At 46.9% G+C, this 22,686-nt stretch overlaps 1 protein-coding gene across 1 annotated transcript in view; it reads right to left on the bottom strand.

Annotated features, from left to right (window-relative positions):
* Window positions 1-22,686, bottom strand: part of si:dkey-11f4.7 (piezo-type mechanosensitive ion channel component 2) — a 162,460-nt gene that overhangs the window by 117,762 nt on the left and 22,012 nt on the right. Inside the window, 9 exon segments of the mRNA XM_052031661.1 lie at window positions 1,748-1,883; window positions 2,369-2,467; window positions 3,448-3,616; window positions 6,715-6,928; window positions 9,365-9,587; window positions 10,141-10,309; window positions 11,500-11,542; window positions 13,446-13,545; window positions 20,523-20,618. Coding sequence (XP_051887621.1) covers window positions 1,748-1,883; window positions 2,369-2,467; window positions 3,448-3,616; window positions 6,715-6,928; window positions 9,365-9,587; window positions 10,141-10,309; window positions 11,500-11,542; window positions 13,446-13,545; window positions 20,523-20,600 — 1,231 coding nt within the window. The 5' untranslated portion in view covers window positions 20,601-20,618.

Raw genomic sequence — 22,686 nt, 5'->3', positions numbered from 1 at the left:
TGCCTGACTGGCTGAGTTCCTCCACTGCCTTTGTGGGTTGCTCCAGATTTCCAGCTGTCCCTTGTGTCTTCAAACAAGTTGCTACAGCATTGAAATGAGAAATACTTGCAATAAATCTACCAGGCAGGTAAAAGAGGCAAATGTAGATGTTCAAAATACTTTTTGATACCATGAAGGGGCAATTAATGTACCTGAAAGATGGGCTCTGACTGGAAAGTTTATTAACCAGAGGAGGTGATTGGATGGAATAATTGATTACTTTTTATTCATTCACAAACAACAGACATTGCTAGTTAATGTTACCATTTAATACTCATCCCTAAAATCCCCTAGAGTTAAGGGCCTATTTGATCATTTAGAAGAGAGTTAAGAGTCAACCACATTTCTTTGTGTTTGGAGGCACTTACAGTGCAAGTATGGTAGCAAGGAACACAAAGAAGATGGGTTTTTAATGACAATAAATTTCTCTAGCTGCTGTGAACTCAGGTCTGGATCAAGGACCAGCCCAGTAAGTTGATCTCTATACAACCATACCAGAAGACGTTTCCATGGATGAACTCTGAGGACATTGCATCAACACAGGAATTGATGCACTGCAGCTAAGAGCTTTATCTAAACATATGGAGGCAATGGCTCATATTCAGAGCACATTTTGGGTATATCACACTCCAAGTCCTCCCTGCTGACATATGCTTGACTTAGGTGCAGCCTGCACATACGATCGAGCGTTTGGGAGACCAGCAGGTTGAATTTGCATGCTGCCGTGGGGCTGCAGGCATCTCCTACCGGGTGGGAGCTTGGTTTACGGCTGTACTTTCGACTTGGGTTACAAGCAGTTCACAGGAACGGAACCCTGTCGTAACCTGGAGAGGACCTAAACAAGCGTTCAATTGCCATCAATGCGTCCAGTGTAACACATTGTCTCCGAAAAATCAACGTTTGGGAGAAATTTGAGACTTTTTAAAGAAACACGGGGTTTGATTTTAAACCAATTAACCTTGGGTGGGAGGTATCCTCTATGATCAGGCTGTCTGTCTGAGGTCCTTGGCCTAGGGTGCCAGACTTCATTCCTGGATCCTGGTGACCTGTATGTACAGGTCCAGCACTCACAAAGGGAGGAGCTGCCGTCCATTTGTAGGAAATGTGGAACCACAAAACAGCAGCAAGTTACCAGTCACATCAGCCCCAGACCAGTCCGATTCGACAGCAGGGCACCTGATGCAGGCAACATCTCTGGAATAAGAATGCAGTGATTCCCCCAGCAATGGCACAGGTATAATCAGTGAGGTGGGGGGGGGGGGGGGGATGGTGTTCAAAGCTAATTGCCCTGACTGTAACTGATTCACTAATGCAATGAAGTTTCTTCCTGAAGCTGCAAAGGTTTTGCTTTGAATATTTTAAGCAGTTTGTAGGCAAGTTAAACGTGAAATAATTTTGGTGAATGATACCTCAATCAGACCAGCAACAAATTTTCACTTCCTTTCTGATTATGGAGCTAATTAGGGCCATGCAATTAGAATTAGCTGCACAGTGGCACAAGGCACCAGCAAGCGTGAACAAGAGCTGCCTGGACGGAGTCCAAGTGGTGGGTCGATGTACTGCACCCTCCCACCACCACCACCACCACCCCCAGTGACTATATAGCATATTCAGTGAAACCATGCTGATACCCTTTGCAGAGCAATGATCATAACCCAAAACGTTTCCTGCCACGTGCCCACATTTTATTCTGGACTAAGAACCTTACCAGAGCCAGAGGAACAAGGAGTATACTCTGGGGAGCGGTACATCTGGACTGGCAGACAGTTATTGTTCTCTTGTGGTATATAGAAGGGAACAGCCAAGTCCACTGTCTGGCCACTTCCTGGATAACTCAATGGCTGCTGTAGTCAGAGAGAATATTAAAGTCAAGACACACTGCACTGAAACCCGATCCCTACTGTTACAGTGCATAGAGATCAAAATCACTTAACATGACAAGGACCAGTTTATGGACACTACTCCTTGGGGCTCCTTGGCACAATGTAAACAGGCCCTAATCCATTCAAAGTTTGCACAATAAAAGTTCAGGATCTTTGGCCAATTCACTATTTTCAAGTCCAGGGTCCACTCCAGTTAAACAGTAACACTGTTGACCAGTGTGGAAAGATATTGTGTGAAGGTGCCCCACGGGGAGGGCGGGGAGCCGGGCGGAGGCCCACCCAACCCCCCACCCCCAGGAAGGCACTGGGCAACAACTGTTCTTTGGCTATACTCTTGAATAAACTTGAATGAGACAGACATGAGCTGAAGTTTCCTCCATTTTGAAGACTGAACATCCTCAATGAACTGAGCACAACAGATTCAGTCATTACTAATTTGTTCTGACCTTTTTGCTGTCACTTTCAACCATCTGTAAGTTTGCTTCAGCATCAATATCTTCCGTCTGGTTTTCCACAGAGCTGATTTCCACCCTTGGACATCCAGCCTTTAAACAATAGGCAACAGTGAAAGCTCCACGTTATATCACCACTGCATTACAACATATCACATTTTGCTATAACTACTATATATTAAAAGTAAACATGCACTGACTGTGTTCAGGGTAGTACCGATATTTATACAAAGGCAATCAACAAAAGTCAAGCACAATTTCATTTGAAAGATTTGAGGAACATTGAACACTACAGCACAGTACAGGCCCTTCAGCCCACAATGTTGTGACGACATTTTATCCTGCTCTAGGATCTATCTAACCCTTCCCTCCCACATAGACCTCCATTTCTCTATCATATCAAGGAAGGTTTCTGTTAAGAAAGTAAAAATCAGGAAATACACTAATATCTTTCTTGGGCCAGGTCAAATGTGCATTATACTATAGTGGCAAGGAGATGAGAAGATCCCAGGTTTAACCTCGGTCAGTGTTGAGTTAATCAGTCTCAGCACAACTGAGCAGGCAGCCCCTGGGCTACAAGTTCAGCCAGCCTTCCCGGACAGGGTGCGGGGCACAGTGATGGTGATCACGTGGCTTTCATTTGTAAACTGATACACTTCGCAACTGAAGGGGAACGTGAAACAATTATCCAACTTTGTTCTCCCGTTGCACACAGAGTCGAAAAATCATCAGGACTGTCTGGGTACTGAAACCCCAAGGTGATGGTGTAGCCCAGTGATGTGACACCCCAAACCTCAGGAACATTCAACCTTTTCTGCAAAATGCAAGCAGGAAATTTGGAAGCAACACCTGTGAGTTATTGTTGGCAGTTTCAATGTAAAGTTTCTGTATATTAACTGTGACAAATGGTAATATAGCTTTCACTACACTGGCTCTACCAAGTTCGGTAACCCACACACCACCAGGTGAAATAACTGAGCTCACACAGCTCGATAGGCTGATTGGCGGGAAGGGGTTGAAGTGTACGTTAGCTGTAGGGAGTAGCGGCAACATTCTCACGCTGCTACAGTTACCCCTGACTCATTGCTGAGGAGAAGCTGTCGAGTTAAAGTTGCGATGGTGAAGTACAGAATGAGGAGCACAATGGGATTCAGAACGACGGGCCAGCGAAGCCCTTGGTGGGTCATTAGTTGCCATGGTTCCGATACATTGGTGTGAATCACCGCAGTCAATCCAGACAACCTGAATCAAGAGAAAGGACAAATTAACGATCAACAGTGCAATCAACCTAAGAGCAAAAAGACCTTGGGGCCTGTTCTGCTAGTTAATTGGGTAATGGCTGATCAGTACAGTTCTATTATGTGCTTTCAAGCAATTCACCAACCAGACCGTTTCAGAAGAAAGTGTTTCAGACTTGCACCAACTTTTGTGTGATCTACTGATTCCCGACTCCACTCCCAGTTCTAACCACACCTTGCCCGGGAAAGCTGTTAAACTTGTACATACATCACCTCCCCTCGGACCCCCAACAACCCCAGTTCCAATTCGAAGAACATGACTTTTGCTCTGGAAGCTCATGCCAGAAGAAATCAATTCTCCACCTTTTGGAGGACTTCAGCTTGTTCACTCCGGCCAGATTACAGCCTGAACAAACCATGGGCTACGTTTCACAAGAGGAGGTGGACACAATGCACAAGGTGGAGGTGGGTTCTTCATCATACAAGGTACAGAGGACAAAAGGCACTGTTTATATAAGTGCACCATAGAAAGCCTCCTATCTGGATGCATCGCGGCTTGGTACGGCAACTGCTTTGCCCAGTACCGCAAGAAGCTGCAGAGAGTTGTGGACACAGACCAGCACATCATGAAAACCAGCCTCCCCTCCAGGGACTCTGTCTACACTTCTCTCTGCCTTGGAAAAGCAGCCAACATAATCAAAGACCCTTCCCACCTCAGATGTTCTCACTTCTCCCCCCTCCCATCATGGAGAAGATACAAAAGCCTAAAAGCATGTACCACCAGGCTCAAGGACAGCTTCTATCCTACTGTTATAAGACTATTGAACGGTCCCCTAGTACAATAAGATGGACTCTTAACCTCACAATTTATCTCGCCATGGCCATTGCACCTTATTGTCTGCCTGCACTGCACTTTCTCTGTAACTGTAACACTACATTCTGCATTCTGTTATTGCTTTTCCCTTGTACTACCTCAATGTACTGATGTGATGAAATGATCTGTATGGATGGCATGCAAAACAAAGTTTTTCACTGTGCCTCGGCACATGTGACAATAATAAACCAATTACTTCCCTACAACTGAAATGTTGTTGCAGTTTTGCTGCATGAGGTTATCAAGGAATACGGATTAAAATCAGAAATGGACTATAGGTCAGTTACAGGCATGATTCAATTACATTGCAGAGTAGAATAGAGATATTGAGTGGCGTGTTCCTTTACCCCTTATAACACTTGAAATAGAAAGTGAACACCTTCAATTTACTCAAAATTTGGTCGCCCTTTGCATTACAAAATCTTCCTGATGTCTCTCATCCTGACATGTTTTGATTTGCGTCCCAGATTAAACTCATCTAGTCTACATAGACATACGGGTTAGGAAGTTGTGGGCACGCTATGTTGGCGCCGGAAGCGTGGCAACACTTGCGGGCTGCCCCCAGAACACTCTACGCAAAAGATGCATTTCACTGTGTGTTTCGATGTACATGTGGCTAATAAAGATATCTTATCTTATACAAGTCACCTATTAGCAAGGTTAGAGTCCCCAGCTGCCATGTCGTCCCTCTGAAAACTAATTTTTGACACCGAAGATCAGATTCACTGTTCTTCATTGTTCACCCTCCTGATCTCATCTCTTGTTGACCAAACCTGAACATTACACTCCAAGTGCAATCTGACTTAGTACTGTCCCTTTCTATTCATCTTCCAGTTTATGTTCACTGCCCCATTACCCAACTTTGCTAAGTACCTTTGTCAAAGATTTTAATGTTCCTGACATTCAGAAACTATCGGAAGTGAAATAGTCACAAAGACATTAAAATTATTAAAAAATATAAGTAAAAATTAATGAAAACACTTTAGAGAGAATTAAAGAGCATTAAACAAAACTCAAGTATTAATAGAAATGTAAATTACTTTCTTACTTCTAGGGCTTTATAATCTCCTTGTAGTGGATGGACTTCAGGACTTGTGACGGGTCTAAGCTGGGGATCTGTGGTGAACAGGAGCTGGGAAATCAGCTGCAGAAGGTAACCAGTAAGTCTGGGACCTTGGTGTTTGTGTTGGAGTCCTGAAAACTCCCGGCACTAAATGCTGAGAATTGTTAACTACCTACTGATGAAACCCAGCAGAATCCAGGCCACTATGTCATCCAGCATTATCAGAACGATGGTCCCCAGCTCAGGTTTATCTCCTACATCACCAGACTTCCTGTCTCATTATTCCTCCTCACTGTCTCATCACACTTTCTGAATCAGAATCAGGTGACATATAACGTGAAATTTGTTGTTTTGTGCAGCAGTACAGTGCAAAGGCATAAAATCTATAAATTACAAAAATAAATAAATAGTGCAGAAAGAAAGAAAGTTATTTTTGTAATTCATGGATTTTATGTCTTTGCACTGTACTGCAGGTAACCATCTGCTGTGGTAAACCCATGACCTGTGAACTAGATGGCTGTAGGTCCAAGTAACTTGAGCACCAGAGCTATTCTGACCCAGGTAGACAAGGTGGTGAGGAAGGGGTTTGGCACGCTTGCTTTCATCGGTCAAGCTATTTGGGGATGCTCTACCACATTAAAATCTACCACATTACAAGTTGCTCTGGATGACGACACTCCAGAGCAGAGCAGCACAAGTGGAGATCCGCGCAGTCAGAGGTGTCGCCTCTGGGATGATCCACGAAGCCAAGGGATTGCCTTTCCTCAGATGGATGGCCACACCCCAACCAGCATCACTAAAAGCGATTATCTGGACACCTACCCCGTTGATGCTTGTAGGAGCTGGCTGTACATAAATTGACTGACTTAGTTCCCGATTTAACAACAGTGATTACCTCATCGTAAATCAAAGCGCGTTTAAAAAAATACGGAAAAAATACTGATTGATGCAGAGATTGGAAGATGAGTGTTACACATCCTAGTCCATCCCCATCACATCCTATGGTCGCACTCTCCGTGAACGTAGTTAAAATAGAAAAAGACTCGGCTATTCCAAACAATTTTGACTATTGATTTGAAGGCCAAATGTAGCCCTCACTTGACCGGGTAGATGCTCTATTACTGTGAATGGGGTAGCAGTCTCTCTACAAACATTGCAGCCCTACCTCATCCAAATGTTGTTGGGTGGAAACAGCCCCTGGAAGAGCGGCAGCTGGTAGAGGTAGATCAGGGCCAGGTGCCCACCACTGAAGATCAGCACCAGCAGGCACAAGCGTTTGAAGAGGAAGAGGCTGTAGGCTCGAGCACAGGCCCACCAGGAGCACAAGCCCAGGAAGGTGAAGAAGTAGACGGCGGAGATGAGAGACGGGTGTACGATACCTGGAGGACAGAGATGGTCACATAGCAAACAATCCTCACCCTATCCCAAGCATCAACCAACCAAACATCAATAGAACGGATTAACTACTCAAGTGCTGTAAACAGAGTTGGCTGCTCTGCTATGTACATTACAGTGACTACACTTTGCAACTTCTCTATCAGCTCTTAAATCTTTTGAGACTTCCCAAGGTTGTGAAAAACCTCAACTTACGTACAAGTCATTTCTTTTATTGCAAGCCATTTCTGTCCCCTTTTACTCTGAAGATTCCTTTCCCTTTCTCCATGGTCATCACTCAGATTTTAATGAGCCACACACCAGCCATTTCACATTCACGCTGAGCTCCAGTTTTCTTCACGCCAGTGGACGCGATGGAGGGGAGCTCTACACGTTTGGAGTGCACCAAGGCGTGTTGAGTCTGCAAGTCAGCCCCAGAGTTGCCCTTATGAAGACATTGAGTCTACAGGACAGGTGAAGTAAACAGAATTGGAATGACCCCAGCATCCTGCGGTTCATGTGGACCTGAGGAAGAGTGAAGTTTACACAAGCCATTGCTGCACAACTACCTGCAGACAGCACCTCGACTGAGAAGACAGAGGGTTGAGAGGGGAAACATTGATGTGATTAGCCTAGGGCCTTACAATCATTGATGAAGTCTCACATAATGGGCTCATCAGCAAGATCAAGGCCCGTAGAATAAAAGGGGCAGCAGGGACAAGGAGTTAGTGAGAATGAGACAGAAAACAGGGAGCTGTGATAAATGATTGTTTTTCCAATCTGGAGGAAGGGAGACACTGCTCTTCCCAGTTGGTGTTGCTTGAGCCACTTCTCTTCCTGATGTATCTGGCTTGAGAAGGGACAATGTAAAACTTTCAGGCAACACAAAACTTGAAGTACAGCCAACAGCAGGGAGGATAGTTGACAGATTTCAAAAGGTTAATGGAAACGGGAAGACAGGAGGCAGGTGAGCTTGTATGCAATGATGAATTCTGGTAGGAAGGGGTAGACAGTTGCCGCGGAGTACCAGGTACAATTCCAAAGGAGTGCAGAAGCAGCAAGACCTTCACAACTTGTTAAAGGTGGCAAAGCTGATTGGAAAAGCTGCCCAAAGGAAATCCAATGGAATTCATGAACACATGCACAGGGAATTCGTGAAGAGAGGCACCCAATACCAAAGCAGGCAGGTGTTGACCTCCCTTGAGCAATTCTACAAGGGGGCTAGGTTATAGGGAAAGGCTGGAGAAACTAAGATTGTTCTCCTTAGAGTATTGAAACTTGGGAGGTGTTGTAGAGGAGTTCAAAATCATGGGGGGTGCTAGGTAGAATGTGTAGAGATATACCAAATGTCTCAGATTCAGAAGTGATTGGCAAACCAAAGGTGACATGCACACAATGCATTAACATCTGGAAAGCATTGATTGACTGCATGGATTCAGTCTAGGCTTTTCAAAGGGAATTGGATCAGTTTTTGAAGGGCTCTGGGGAAAGGGCAGGGGGGTTGGACTAGCCATATTGCTCTTGCAGAGAACTAGCATGGACTAAAGGGACCTCCTTTGCAATTATATAGTATAATTCTAATGGCCCTGGTAATACATGTATATAACTAGATCATGGGAGGATTCTCCTGTTGAATATGCTGGTTTTGATTAACTCTTCTGCCACAGGCAATCCACCCCCGAGAAAGGCACCTCAGACAGGTGCTGTTAGCTGCACATCGGTCTCCGAGGCAGAACATTGTTAACTCGAGCCCGTTCCAGAGACTAGAGGTAGCTCAAGGCTCCAGTAGCTGGCTGCAGCACTGTCAGATGTGCCACCTTGCTGACACGGGCCCATCTGACCCCTTGGCTGGAGGTGAAAAAGGTCATGACACCCTTTTGGAAGTATCTTTGATGGTCTTCCCAGTGACCTGGCTAATAGTTAGCCTCCAGCCAACATCAGTAAAAACAAGTCTTAAATGGTTCCCTTGAACCTAGGTGTATATCCCAATCTTTATTTTGCTTTTATAGTTCCTCCCATTTGCCTTTCTCCTTTGATGTTGGTGTGAATTCTTCAGAGTGATTGGTTCAACATGCCTGTGCCATTTCTGGACACTAATGAACCCTCCTGTAGAAGGCACCAGCTGACATGGAAAGCCAGGGAGTAAGTGCTTCAAAGCCTCTTAAACATTGTGGGGAATTTCTCTGACTTTTTCCACAACTACACAATCTGGCTGGTCATCCTCTCATTTATCACATGGTTGTGCTGGGATCTTACTATGCACAAATCGGCTATCATGCTTCCCACATTTTAAGGATAAAAACACACATCCACAGTACTTCATTTGTTAAGGTATCCCGAGCTCGTGGGGTGCCGCAGACAAGCGGGTCTCTTTTTGGCAATCATTCTCACAAAATAAGTTTCAGAAACTTGTGCGTATTCAATAACAGAAAGATACGGACCTGCAAAACATAATAGAACAGTAACAACAGCTTTCCCTGCTGTAATTATCAGATCTCCGATCATCTCCTTAATCCCCATCACTAATAAAGCCAGTCTCCGAGTGAATGTTTGTTTGCTTCCTGCTTTATCTTCTGCCAATGTTTCTTCCTCCTCCTCTTCACCCTCCATAGATTCTGACTCGGAGCTCGTGTCTTCTTCAGACTCTGTGCCTTCCACCTCTTCCTGGAAGCGATAAAGGTCAAAGGTAAACTTATTGGGTACAGAGAAGGAATGAGATTTAGTCGGGCATCACCAATAAACCAATACCGATCTAGGTAACTGGGGTACAGGTACAGATTAACCATGATAAAACAGGTTTGAGGTATTGAATGACCTGGTCCTTATGCCTGTCTTCCTACCAAAAACTGAAAATGATCTAAAATAGCTTAGAAGTTTAAGAGGGAAATTGAATAAGCTTAGATGTCCTAACAAATAAGTTTGTCTTCCCACTGATAGATCAGCAAACGATCTCCGAAACAGCTTGCACAAACATGAGAGTAGAACTACAAACAGCCCATGCAATTTTTCTGATCAATGGACACTAATTTTCGCCAGGCCAAGACACAACAGAAAACACCAATTCATCTCAGTTAAAAAGAAACACGATTTAGGATCAGAAAGGTTTACTGTGACCCTCCGCATAATAGAACTGTCTGGCGAATGGGTCCGCAAGTTTAAACTAACATTAGGGATAAAGAGAAAGTTCCTCAACCTCTGACGAAGATTTCCTCCTCACCTCACTCCCAGTCTGACTCACGTCCCAAACACGATCTGGGACTCCACCATCCATCCTGGGAACAACCAACAATTTCCTACACACGATTAAAGCAGCCAAGCTCCCAATCAACATTCCAATATCCGGGAAAACCAGGCGAATCCCATTTCCAACACCAGCTTCACCCAACCTGAATACAGTTGAAAACATTAAAAACATTTTACAAAAGGAACATAGATTTTAATAAATGTCTGTGATAAAATAGGCAACAGACATTAGAGAACATCACGTTTACTGCTCTAGACTGGTAGTGAATGGACTGTGTCACCGCCACTGGTCTACGCAGCCAGTGGATGCAACGAGTTACTGACATTTATCTAGACAGGTAGGGCATGGAATATGTCACTTGTCTAGACTGGCAGTGGACGGACTGTGTCACACTTTCCATTCCAGAGTAGCAGTGTGTAGAGTGTGCCAAAGGTCTCTTGTCTAGACAGGCAGGGGATGGACTGTGTCACTGGTCTAGACTGGCAGTACACAGAGTGTTTTGCAGGCAGTGTGGCACACTTAATTGTCTATACTGACAGAAATGGAATGAGTTGCATTCATTGGTCAACCTTGGCTGTGGATGAGGTGTTCCATGTACTCTTCTAGACCACAGTGTGTCACCATCACTAGTCTAGACTGGCAGTGGATGTTGTACACCTGTACTCAGTGTACCACATATTCTAATAGTGGGTTTGGATTCTACCACAGGTACTTATAACTAGTTACTGGAAAATATAATTGAACTCACGACATTGGAGGGATGGAGTTGGAGAGAGTGAGAAGATGTGGTTGGACGTCACACACACACACACACACACACACACACACACACACACACACTAACCTCTGGTTACTTCAAATGTACCCTAACTAGCGATTGTTGTGAATGATGACATTGATGATAACAGCCTTAGCGTGTGAGGGATTAGGCTGAGAGGGAGGAGATAGAAGGTGTTCCTAGTTTGAAGGTTTATTCCCTACTGGAGCCTATCGCACCCATTCTCAAGATAAGACTTCTTTATTAGTCACATGAAGATCAAAACACGCAGTGAAATAAATCTTTCGCGTAGAGTGTTCTGGGGCAGCCGCAAGTGTCACAACGCTTCCGGCGCCAAACACAGCACGCCCACAAACTTGCTAACCTGCGTGTCTTTGGAATGCAGGAGGAAACGGAGCACCCGGAGGAAACCCACACAGACACGAGGAGAACGTACAAACTCCTTACAGATAGCGGCCAGAATTGAACCCGGGTCACTAGAGCTGTAATAGCGTCACGCTGACCGCTACACTAAGAGATGCAAGCCAACCTCCCACCCCACTGTTATCACTCACCTGACTATTCCTAGCTGCTGGAGGGCTCTCTCCCAAGTGGTCCCTGTGGGAAAGATAGAGATTGCTTGAAGCCTGTATATTCTTTTGGCCGTTAACCAGTACATCCTTACCATAAAGCATTAAAGCATTGAATCTCCTGATGCAAAGTTGCAATTTGCATCTCCCTCTTGCATTAAAAAAAATTATGCTCGACACATGTCGCATTTGCCTTTGTTCAGGGAGACAGAATGAGAAATCTGGGGTGAGTGACGGAGAGGGTGACCTCTTAGGCAGTACTTGTGGTTTCAGAGCAGCAAGGAATGGGTGTGATAAGTGCAATTATCCTGTGCCACTGACAGCAACAGCCTTAACCATGGACACATAACGTGAGCAACTTACCCAGTGTTACAGCAGTCCGGAGTATCTTTGAATTTGGGTGTGGGATTTGGGACTGTGCAGGATAAAACCTAGCCTGTGTCTCTGCAATAACACAGGACTACACCTCTACTGCATATTAATGGCAACAACACAAGTTATAGAGAAAAAGAAATTCATTTCCAGGTTTTATTACAAATAATAGAACATCGGCAGTGATAAATCTGTAGGTTAAAAACTTTTAACTTCACTGGCTGAGAGCAATGCCTGTCTCCACACTTTAGGAAAGATTTTGAGGCTTCACAGAAGCCACAGTGCAGACAGCCCCTGCTTTAAGGAAATACAGATACAGTTGCAGATGAAAGAATTACCGGGCGCGTGAGCATCGGGATGTGGAAATGGTAAGTCTGCCAGCGGGTGGTGACGTACAGTCAACAGAAGGCGGCTTTTTGTAGTGGTTTAAGGGTGGGGACAGAGAGACAAAATGTGCAAAAGTAAGTGTTATGGGGGGGGGGAGAGAGAGAGAGGGGGGGAGAGAGAGAGAGAGGGGGGAGAGAGAGAGAGAGGGGGGAGAGAGAGAGAGAGGGGGGAGAGAGAGAGAGGGGGGGAGAGAGAGAGAGGGGGGAGAGAGAGAGAGGGGGGAGAGAGAGAGAGGGGGGAGAGAGAGAGAGGGGGGAGAGAGAGAGAGGGGGGAGAGAGAGAGGGGGAGAGAGCGAGGGGGGAGAGAGAGAGGGGGGAGAGAGAGAGGGGGGGAGAGAGGGGGGGAGAGAGGGGGGGGAGAGAGAGGGGGGGAGAGAGAGAGGGGGGGGGAGAGAGAGAGGGGGGGAGAGAGAGAGGGGGGGAGAGAGAGAGAGGGGGGGGAGAGAGAGAGGGGGGGAGAGAGGGGGGAGAGGGGGGGGAGAGGGGGGGAGAGGGGGGGAGAGAGGGGGGAGAGAGGGGGGGAGGGGGGGGAGAGAGGGGGAGAGAGAGAGGGGGGAGAGGGAGGGGGGAGAGGGGGGGGGGAGAGGGAGGGGGAGAGGGAGGGGGAGGGAGGGGGGGGGGAGGGGGGAGGGAGGGGGGAGGAGGGGGGGAGGGAGAGGGGGGGTAGGGAGGGGGGTAGGGAGAGGGGGTAGGGAGAGGGGGGGAGAGGGGGGGAGAGGGGGGAGAGGGGGGAGAGGGAGAGGGGGGGAGGGGGGGAGAGGGGGGAGAGGGGGGAGAGGGGGGGAGAGGGGGGGAGAGGGGGGAGAGGGGGGGAGAGGGGGGGGAGGAGGGGGGGAGATGGGGGGGAGGGGGGGAGAGAGAGGGGGGGAGAGAGGGGGGGAGAGAGGGGTGGGAGAGAGGGGGGGAGAGAGGGGGAGAGAGGGGGGGGGAGAGGAGAGGGGGAGAGAGGGGGGGAGAGAGGGGGGGAGAGAGGGGGGGAGAGAGGGGGGGAGAGAGGGGGGGAGAGAGGGGGGGAGAGGGGGGGGGAGAGAGGGGGGGAGAGAGGGGGGGAGAGCGAGAGGGGGTAGACTACTTCTTCACACAAAGAGGAAATACCAACGGTTCTGCCTTTCCCAATGTTTCCAACTGTACATGTTTCTTTCAGAAGCCTCAGTGTCACACCAACATCTTACCGTTGTTCTGTACGTAATAGAATATGCTTGAAATCCCATCTGGAGCAGCAGGAAGGTGAAGCTGTGGAACACAAGGTTTTGAGTAGACGCCCAGTGTGCCCTGAAACAGAAGGAACAGCAGTGAAGTGGGCGACTGATAACATGATGCCGGACACTGGATTTCATTTACATCGTGCCCTTCAGGACCACAGAAAGCTGTGAAGCAATTTGCAACCAATACAGTAAAGTGAAGCACAATCACTGTGGTAACGCAGGAAACCAGCAGAGAACCTTTACCTGGCAAGATCCCACAAATGTCCCTTAAGCAGGTCGATTTCATAGGGTTAAGGAGAATCCCAAGGCTTTTTACTCGTACGTGAAGAGCAGAAGGATGACTAGAGTAAAGGTAGGTCGATTAAAGACAAAGGTGGGAGGATGTGCCTGGAAGCTGTGGAAGTGGGTGAGGTTCTCAATGAATACTTCTCTTCAGCATCACCAAGGGGAGGGGTCTTGATGACGCTGAGGATAGTGTTGGTGGGGTAATGTTCTAGAGCATGTAGATATCGAGAGGATGTGTTGGAGCTGTTAGAAAATATTAGGACAGATAAGTCCCGGGGCCTGACGGAATATTCCCCAGGCTGCTTGGGTGAGGGAGGAGATTGCTGAACCGTTGGCTAGGATCTTTGAGTCCTCGTTGTCTGCGGGGATGGTACCGGAGGATTGGAGGGTGGTGAATGTTGTCCCCTTATACAAAAAAGGTAGTAGGATAGTCCAGGAAATCACAGGACAGTGAGCCTTACGTCTGTGGTGGATAAGCTGCTAGAAAGGATTCTAAGAGATAGGATCTATGAGCATTAAGAGAATCATGGACTGATTAGGGACAGCCAGCATGGAGTTGTGAAGGGAAGATCTTGCCTCACTAGCCTGATAGGGTTCTTTGAGGAGGTGACCAGGAAGATTGATGAGGGTAGTGCAGTAGATGTGGTCTACATGGATTTTAGTAAGGCGTTTGGCAAGGTTCCGCATGGTAGGCTTCTTCAGAAGGTCAGAGGGCATGGGATCCAGGGAGGCTTGGCCGTGTGGATTCAGAATTGCTTGCCTGTAGAAAGCAGAGGGTTGTGGTGGAGGGAGGTGTATTCGGATTGGAGGGCTGTGACTGGTGGTGTCCCACAGGGATCGGTTCTGCGACCTCTACTTTTTGTGATATTTATTAATGACTTAGATGAGGGGGTGGAAGGGTAGGTTAGCAAGTTTGCAGATGACACAAGATCGGTGGTGTTGTGGATAGTGTGGAGGGCTGTCGGAAGCTTACAGAGGGATATTGATAGGATGCAGAGCTGGGCTGACGTGGCAGATGGAGTTCAATCTGGAGAAGTGTGAGGTGGTACACTTTGGAAGGACAAACTCCAAGGTGGAGTACAAGGTAAATGGCAGGATTCTGGGCAGTGTAGAGGAGCAGAGGGATCTGTGGGTTCATATCCACATATCACTGAAAGTTGCCACACAGGTAGATAGGGTAGTTAAGAAAGCTTATGGGATGTTAACTTTCATAAGTCGTGGGATCGAGTTTAAGAGCCGCGAAGTAATGATGCAGCTTTACAAAACTCTGGTTAGACCACACTTAGAGTACTGTGTCCAGTTTTGGTCACCTCACTATAGGAAGGATGTGGAGGTGTTGGAAAGGGTGCAGATGAGATTTACCAGGATGCTGCCTGGATTAGAGAGTATGGATTATGAGGAGAGACTGAAGGAGCTAGGGCTTTACTCATTGGAGAGAAGGAGGATGAGAGGAGACATGATAGAGGTGTACAAATATTAAAAGGAATAGATAGAGTGGACAGCCAGCGCCTCTTTCCCAGGGCACCAATGCTCAATACAAGAAGGCATGGCTTTAAGGTAATGGGTGGAAGTTCAAGGGAGACGTCAGAGGGAGGTTTTTCACCCAGAGAGTGGTTGGTGCATGGAACGCGCTGCCTGGGGTGGTGGTGGAGGCTGATACGATTGGGCAAGTTTAAGTGATTGTTAGATAAGCATATGGAGGAATTTAAGATAGAGGGATATTTGGGAGGAAGGGGTTAGATAGTCTTAGGTGTGGTTTGAAGGTCGGCACAACATGGTGGGCCGAAGGGCCTGTATTTTGCTGTATTGTTCTATGGTTCATGAAGTCCTACAGCACAGAAACAGGCCCTTTGGCTCAATAAGTCCGCGCCAATCATCAACCACCCAGTCTTACACCAATCCTACCCTGACCCATTTCATTCTCCCCACATTCCCTCAACTGCTCTCCCCTCCCAACCCCCCCCCCCCAGATTTTATCACTATCCTACACACCAGGGGCAACTTACAGTGACCAATTAACCTACCAAGCCATGTGGGAGGAAACCCAAATCATTAGGTTAATTGGATGCTGTAAATTGCCCCTAATGTGTGGGCAAGTAGAATCTAAGGAGGAGTTAATGAGAAAGTGGGGAGACAAAAAAAAGAATGGGATTAGTATAAATATGTGGTTTGTGGTCAAAGGGCCTGTTTCTGTCTGTACCTCTATACTGGAGCAACTGGAGGGAACCCAGGCAGTCAGCAGGAGAACTCCGCACAGAGAGCACCTGAGGTCAGGACTGAACCCAGCTCACTGGAGCTGTGAGACAGCAGCTCTGCTGGCTGGTTAAGAGACGAGCACTCTGGAAAACTTCCTGCACTTCTTTCAAACGGTGCAAGCAGATCTTAAATCTGTCACCAGCGACCTCAGGGCCTCAGACAGTGCTGCAGTCCCACAGTACTACAGCGGACAGTCAGTCTCACATCAGTGGAGGGGAGTTGAATCCACAGTCCTCTGACTCAGAGACTGGAGGCAGTTGGATTAGAGAGCCCACTCGAGGGTAGCGCTTAGTTTGGCTTTGGGAAAAATACTCCGCAAAATTCCACAACCTGGAGTGGGGATGAGATTGTGATTCTCCATCGAAATTACTGGAGAATAAAAAGAGTGTAAGACATTAACGCCTTAACATACGAGAGCAGAATTAGGCCATTCGGTCCATCGAGCCTGCTCCACCATTCAATCATGGCTGATTTTATTTTCAACCCCATTCTCCCGCCTCCTTCCTCTAACCCTTAACTCCCTTACCAATCAAACTCTGCCTTAAATACACCCAATGGCTTGGCCTCCACAGCCCTCTGTGGCAACGAATTCCAAAGGTTCACCACGCTCCGGCTGAAGAAATTCCTCCTCATTTCAGTTTTATCCTGAGGCTGTGCCCTCAGATCCTGGACTCTCCTACCAATCAAAACATCCTCTCCATGTCCACTCTATCCAGGCCCTTCAGTATTTGATAGCTTTCAACGAGATCCCCCCTCATCTTTCTGAACCATCGAGTACAGGCCTGGTGACATCAAACATACATTAAGCCTTTTATCCTTGTGAACCTCCTCCAGGGCCAGCACATCTTTCCTTCGATACAGGGCCCAAAACTGCCTACGATATTCCAAATGTGGTCTGACCAACACCTTCTAAAGCCTCAAAAGTAATTAAAATTACATTTGTCCCATCCCCATTCCACTCCCCCCCCCCCCCCCCCCCCCAACCACCAATCTTGTGAATCTGACTGATTGTCTCAGGGTGAGGTCATTACCAAAGCTTCAAAGTTTAGCGGAAACAAGACTAGATGGAGGAGCTGTTACACTCTAGGAGGGGAGACTTGGACTGGATCCTGGGGAATGGGACCTGTGCACAGGGAGAAAGAGAGTGCCATCCAAAGGCAAACAAAACACAAAAGGTCAGAGGGAAACATCAAAAGCACCAAGATATGGATTTAAACTAGTTTTAAAATATCAAAGGCATTAGAAAAATGGCTAAAGTACTAAGGGGTTCAGATCGACATCAAACATTTAATGGCCTTAAGAAAAAACTTGTTAGAAATTTGAAATAAAAACCTAAAATGCTGGAAAACCTCAGCAGATCGGATGCCACCTGTGGAAAGAGAAACAGTTAATGTTCCAGGACCAGGATGCTTCATCAGAACGGGGAAAGAGAGAGAGCAAGTTAGTTTGGGTAGCAGAGAAGATGGGGGAGGAGGACAGGTAAGGCAAAGGCAATATCTCTGATGGGGTGAGACCAGTGACCTAAGGAGGCAGCTAAGCAGCGGCTAAAATCAGAACAGGCTTCCTGGTCAGTGTAGCGTGTTGCTGATGGGAAGGCTCAGGATTTGCCCAGCCGGCTGGACTCTACAGGAAGGATGCTGAGCCAAAATGATCGTAGATGGAAACGGGCAGTTCTGACGTAAACGGAGAGAGAGCCAGCTATCTAAAGTTGGAGAATGTGATATCGAGTCTCAAAGGCTGCAAGGTGCCCTGAAGGAAGGTGAGGTATTGTCCCTCGAGCTTGCGCTAGGCCTTGTTGCAACAGTGCAGGAGGTTATACATAGGAAGATCAGAGTGGGAGTGGGACGGTGAATTAAAGCGGCAGGCAACTGAAAGCTCAGGGTCACTCCTACAAACAAGACGTAGGTGCTCCTCGGAGCGAACACCCAATCCATTTCTCCGACGTAGAGGAGGCCATGCTGTCAATGGCCTTGGGACAGTACAGTGGGCTCTGGGACCAGTACTCTTTGAGCAGTCATTCTGTAACTGTGCAGCTGCCTCATCTGCGTCAGAGAACAGGGGCAAGCGCCGAGGCACCCAGGAGACAGGCCTGGGACATTTGTGGCAAACCTGACCTTATAGAGGTGTGTAAAATCATGAGGGACATAGGGTGAATGCACTCAGTCTCCACCCCACCACCACAACAGAGCTGGGGAATCAAGTGTGAGAGGGGAGAGATTTAATAGGGACCTGAGGGGCAACGCTTTCACCCAGAGAGTGGTCCGTACATGGAATGAGCTGCCAGAGGAAGTGGTTGAGGCAGGTACATTAATGACATTTAAAAGGTCCTTGGACAGGAAAGGTTTAGAGGGATATGGGCCAACCATGGGCAAATGGGACTAGCTTAGATGGGAATCTTGGTTGCCATGGACCAGTGGGCCGGAGGGCCTGTTCCGTCTGTATGACTATGTCCTTACCATTTCACACCTAAAATTGTTGTGCTTGGAGCAGAGACTGCCCAGAAGTTGAAGCTAAAGAGTCAGTCAGTAGGTTGAGTGATGAGGGAAAGGTATTTTTGTTAAGGAGGACCACATCACCGCCCCCCCCCACCCCCCCCCGTTCAGCTCACCATAATGAGCAGCCTCTATTGCGGGACGGGCATCTGCGGATGGGGGAGGTAGAGGGCGATAGGATTTGCAGACTACCATCCCCGCAGATCATCTTAACACTGGCACGTGTGTGAAACCCCTCACCTCCAGGGACTACCTCAACACTGAGGTATGTTTGAATCCCCTCACCCCCAGAGACCACCTTAACAGCGACGCAGAATAAATTCCTATCCTCCAGTCAGCAAATCCCAGGGAAAAAGGCAGTGTTAGCTCCATGAGTTTACACGTCAGTGTACTCTCCATCATAAAGAACTACGATTCTGCAGCACTGCTGGGTGAGGAACAGTATTGTCAAACAGGCAATTTTCTTTATCCAATTAGCATATCAAAACATTCGTGAGCTTTGATATTTCAGGTATTCTTTCCATCTCTCAATTAATCTTACTTTCACACATGCTAACGGAGCTCCCAGGGCAAACTCAGAGATGCCCAGAGTTCTGGGATAGCTGGGAAGGCAATCCTCAGCTATCCCAGAAGGCAGATCAGGCCAGAAAGTTTGTGAGAGAATGTGAAAGGACTTGGGAACTTCCACTCCATCCTTTTGCTGGGTCTTCAGTAGAACCATATGTGCCAGCTGAAAGAAGCAGGCAGGTCCAGTCAACAAGCATTGCCCCATCTGTGGTTCTCTGCCAGCCCAGACGTCTTTTGTCATGGCACTGGAACCGAGGTTGACACAGGTCTAGAGGCAGTGGGGATGATCTGACCTTCACCAGCTGGGGCCCCGACTGGAGAGGGAGCCCGGGACACCGTGAGGGAGAAGCCGCCACCGTCCCCTCACAAGGTGACGGCATCAGTGCTCCCACCATTGGCAATTCAACAGCTGCCTCGACCTGACTACACACCCAGACAGCAGCCGCCACTGTGCCAAGGTAGTGCAGCCCCACGCGGACAGTGCAGACCGTAGCCCATGTTCCACTACTGAGGCCAACTGCCAGCTGGTTACTTGTAGCCACGGCAGAAGCATCGTGTGGAGATGCAGGCCAAACAAGCCAGCTGTGAAAGCAGCCAATCGAAAGGAAGGAGAACAATGAACAGCAAACTGCATCACCGCCAAATCCCTACGTACTGATTTAATTCTAAAAACAGTTTTAATGATAACATCACTGGTAATGTGCTATCTCCTCATCCAGACAGCCAATCATCCCCAAAGCAGAATTTCTTGCGAATTCTAGTTTTATGCCAATTTGCTCCAAATGCTGGTGTTGGAAAGGCAAAGAGTTACATCGGTGCAGGAGGGATTCTTCTTCTGGGGTGGTGTTTAAACTCGTAAGTTCAAGTACTGGAATATCTCCACACTGAGTAGCGGTCACAAATGGTAAACCCTGGCATGAGTTTCACACCTCGAGACTGATTCAGGGATTCAATGGCAAAGTTAAGACAGGCAACTTGCGTTCTACATGTGGTTGCGGATGAACATTAGCCGTTGCCCGTCCATATGCAGTCTCTGTAATATGTGCCTGACTCTCTGCCCCGGGACTGGAAAGACTTATCCACCCACCAGGAGCAATCCCACTACCAAATACCCACTGAAGAGCAGAAAGAGAGATGGAAAGCATAGAGGCACCGATGGATAAGATCATCTTGCACATCCACCACCTCCTATCAACCAACAATGTCTGGAGTACCACAGTGTTATACACACCACACCCAAAAGCAATGTGATCTTCTGGAAGATGAAGGAAACCCGGGCAAGCAAAAGATAACAGGAAGTTCTTCACTAGCCTTGTTAAGCAACTGAACCTCATCCAGGAGATGGCCCTAATCCCAATTAAGGCACTTACTTTTGGATGAGGTGCTTCCATCCAGCCAGAAGGCAGGTTCCCAGATTGACTACAATACCACGAGGGATTCTTACCTTGAATTGTGATGGTGGTAGGTTCAGAGAACAGTGGCAAGAGAAGGAGAAAGATGAGATAGACGACTGAGAACCCATTGTATCGGAAAGAAATAGCTGTAAATATGAGAGGAAAGGAGGTGATTATCAGTGGAAAAGGTAACATGAATCATTAATTCCATCACCAATTTGTCTCGGCAATTTTAAATACTTCTGCATGACTGCATTACCTTTTGCTCAATGAAAATTTAAAACTCCCACACATTGCATACGTCATGACGTTTTTATCAATGGATGCAACCCTTTGAGTCCGTTCTGCCATTCACTGAGATCATGACCAACCTGTAAACCCAACTCCATGAATCTGCCTTTTTCTACTGATTAAGCATCTATCAACCTGAAAATTAAACATTGACCAGACATCATTTGCTGGTTGAGGAGACCTCCAAACATCTCGCCACCTCTAGCAGTTGAAGCATTTATAATGTCATTCTTTTGCCAGGCTCCAAGCTTTTCCCCTTTGTCCTACACTTCTGCTGTTGAGATCTGCCCTATCAATTTCCCTGAATATCTTTGCAAACTTCACTAATCGCCACTCAAACTTCTAAATACAGAAAATGCTGAAAGCACTCAACAAAATCAGACAGCATCTGTAAAAAGAGCAACAGTTAATATTTCTCTTTCCACGGATACTGCCTGACCTGCTGAGTATTTCCAGCATTTTTTATTTTTAGTTCAATCTTCCAAGTTTTGCAATTTATCTATTTCCACTTAATCTTTTAAACTTCAGTGAATACAACTTTAGTTTCTGTAATTTCTCTTCTGAATTCATCGCCTGGAATCCAGGTGTCATTCTGGTAAATCTACACTGTACGTCCTCCAGGCTGATATATCCTTCCTGGGATGTAGTGCCCAGAACTGCTTGCAGTTTTCCAGGGCCTTGAATGGCTACAGAGCCAGCATCATGAGAACCTTTGTGAGTATCTTCTGTAGCCATCCACAACCTTATAATGATCTACATACAGGGACACCCAGGGTTCTTGGGACGTCCACTGGTCTTAGCTTCTCACCATTTGGAAAATATTGTTGTGTCCTTTTCAGATGCAAAGTGGATGCTATAAGAGTAATTCATTTGCCACAGTTTACCATATTCACCCAACCTATTGACATCACATTGTAAGTTGTTATGTTCATTCATACCTGTTAGAATATTGTTATCTTCATATCAGCAGCAACATAGTTACTTAGCTTCTCATAACATCAATTAAGTCACACCAACACGGTGATTAGCTGTGGCTCCAAGCAGGACACTGCTCATCACTTCCTGCCAATCTGACTACTTGACCGATATTCTGACTGTCCCCTGCTACTTCACTAACTTTTGGTCTGGATCAATACATAGCCCTTAATTTTCAGTCTTAACCTCAGGTAATTATTTCATATGATGGACTTTAGCATACTGGTACAGTTGGATGGCACAGTAGTGCCACTGGTGCTGCTGCCTCACAGCTCCAGCAACCTAGGTTCGATCCTGACCTCTGACGCTGTCGGTGTGGAGTCTGCATGTTCTCCCTGTGACTGTGTGGGTTCCGCCCGGGTGCTCTGGTTTCCTCCCATTTCCCCCCCAAAATCGATGAGTTGGTAGGCTAATTTGCTACAGTAAATTATCCCTAGGTTGTAGGTGAGTGCTAGAGTCTGGGAGGAGTTGATGGGGTAAAATGGGGATGGGGAAAATGGGTGCTTGATGGGCAGCACCAGGCTGAAGGGCCTGTTTCCACTCTATGAAAAACTTTTGGCCATTCATAGACGTTCCCTGGTCCACTCCATCAATCACCACTTCAAAAAAGATTCAGTTCATCTTGTCAGATATGGCAAACCCTTCATGGTTACATCCGAGCTCTCTCTAACCAACTGCAGATCTTCAAGATGCACAGTCATTTCACAGCAATGAAATTCCAAACAATTAGAATTTACACTAACCAGTTTATAATTCCCTGGTTTCTCCCTCTCACCTTTCTTGAGGGCAGAGTAATTACCAGTTTAGAGGAATAGATGCCAAATTGAGAGACTTTGGAAAAGTTAGGTCAGCAGTGATTTCAACTTAACTTTAAATCCTGGGATGGAAGTCGTAGGGTCCTAGGGGTCTGTCATCTTTACTGTCATTATTTTCTTCTTCACTGTTATT

Source organism: Pristis pectinata, chromosome 16, assembly GCF_009764475.1.
Source record: "Pristis pectinata isolate sPriPec2 chromosome 16, sPriPec2.1.pri, whole genome shotgun sequence".
Classification (NCBI taxonomy): Eukaryota; Metazoa; Chordata; class Chondrichthyes; order Rhinopristiformes; family Pristidae; genus Pristis; species Pristis pectinata.
Note: the sequence above shows the minus strand (reverse complement) of the source record. Positions and strands in the feature narration are given on the sequence as shown.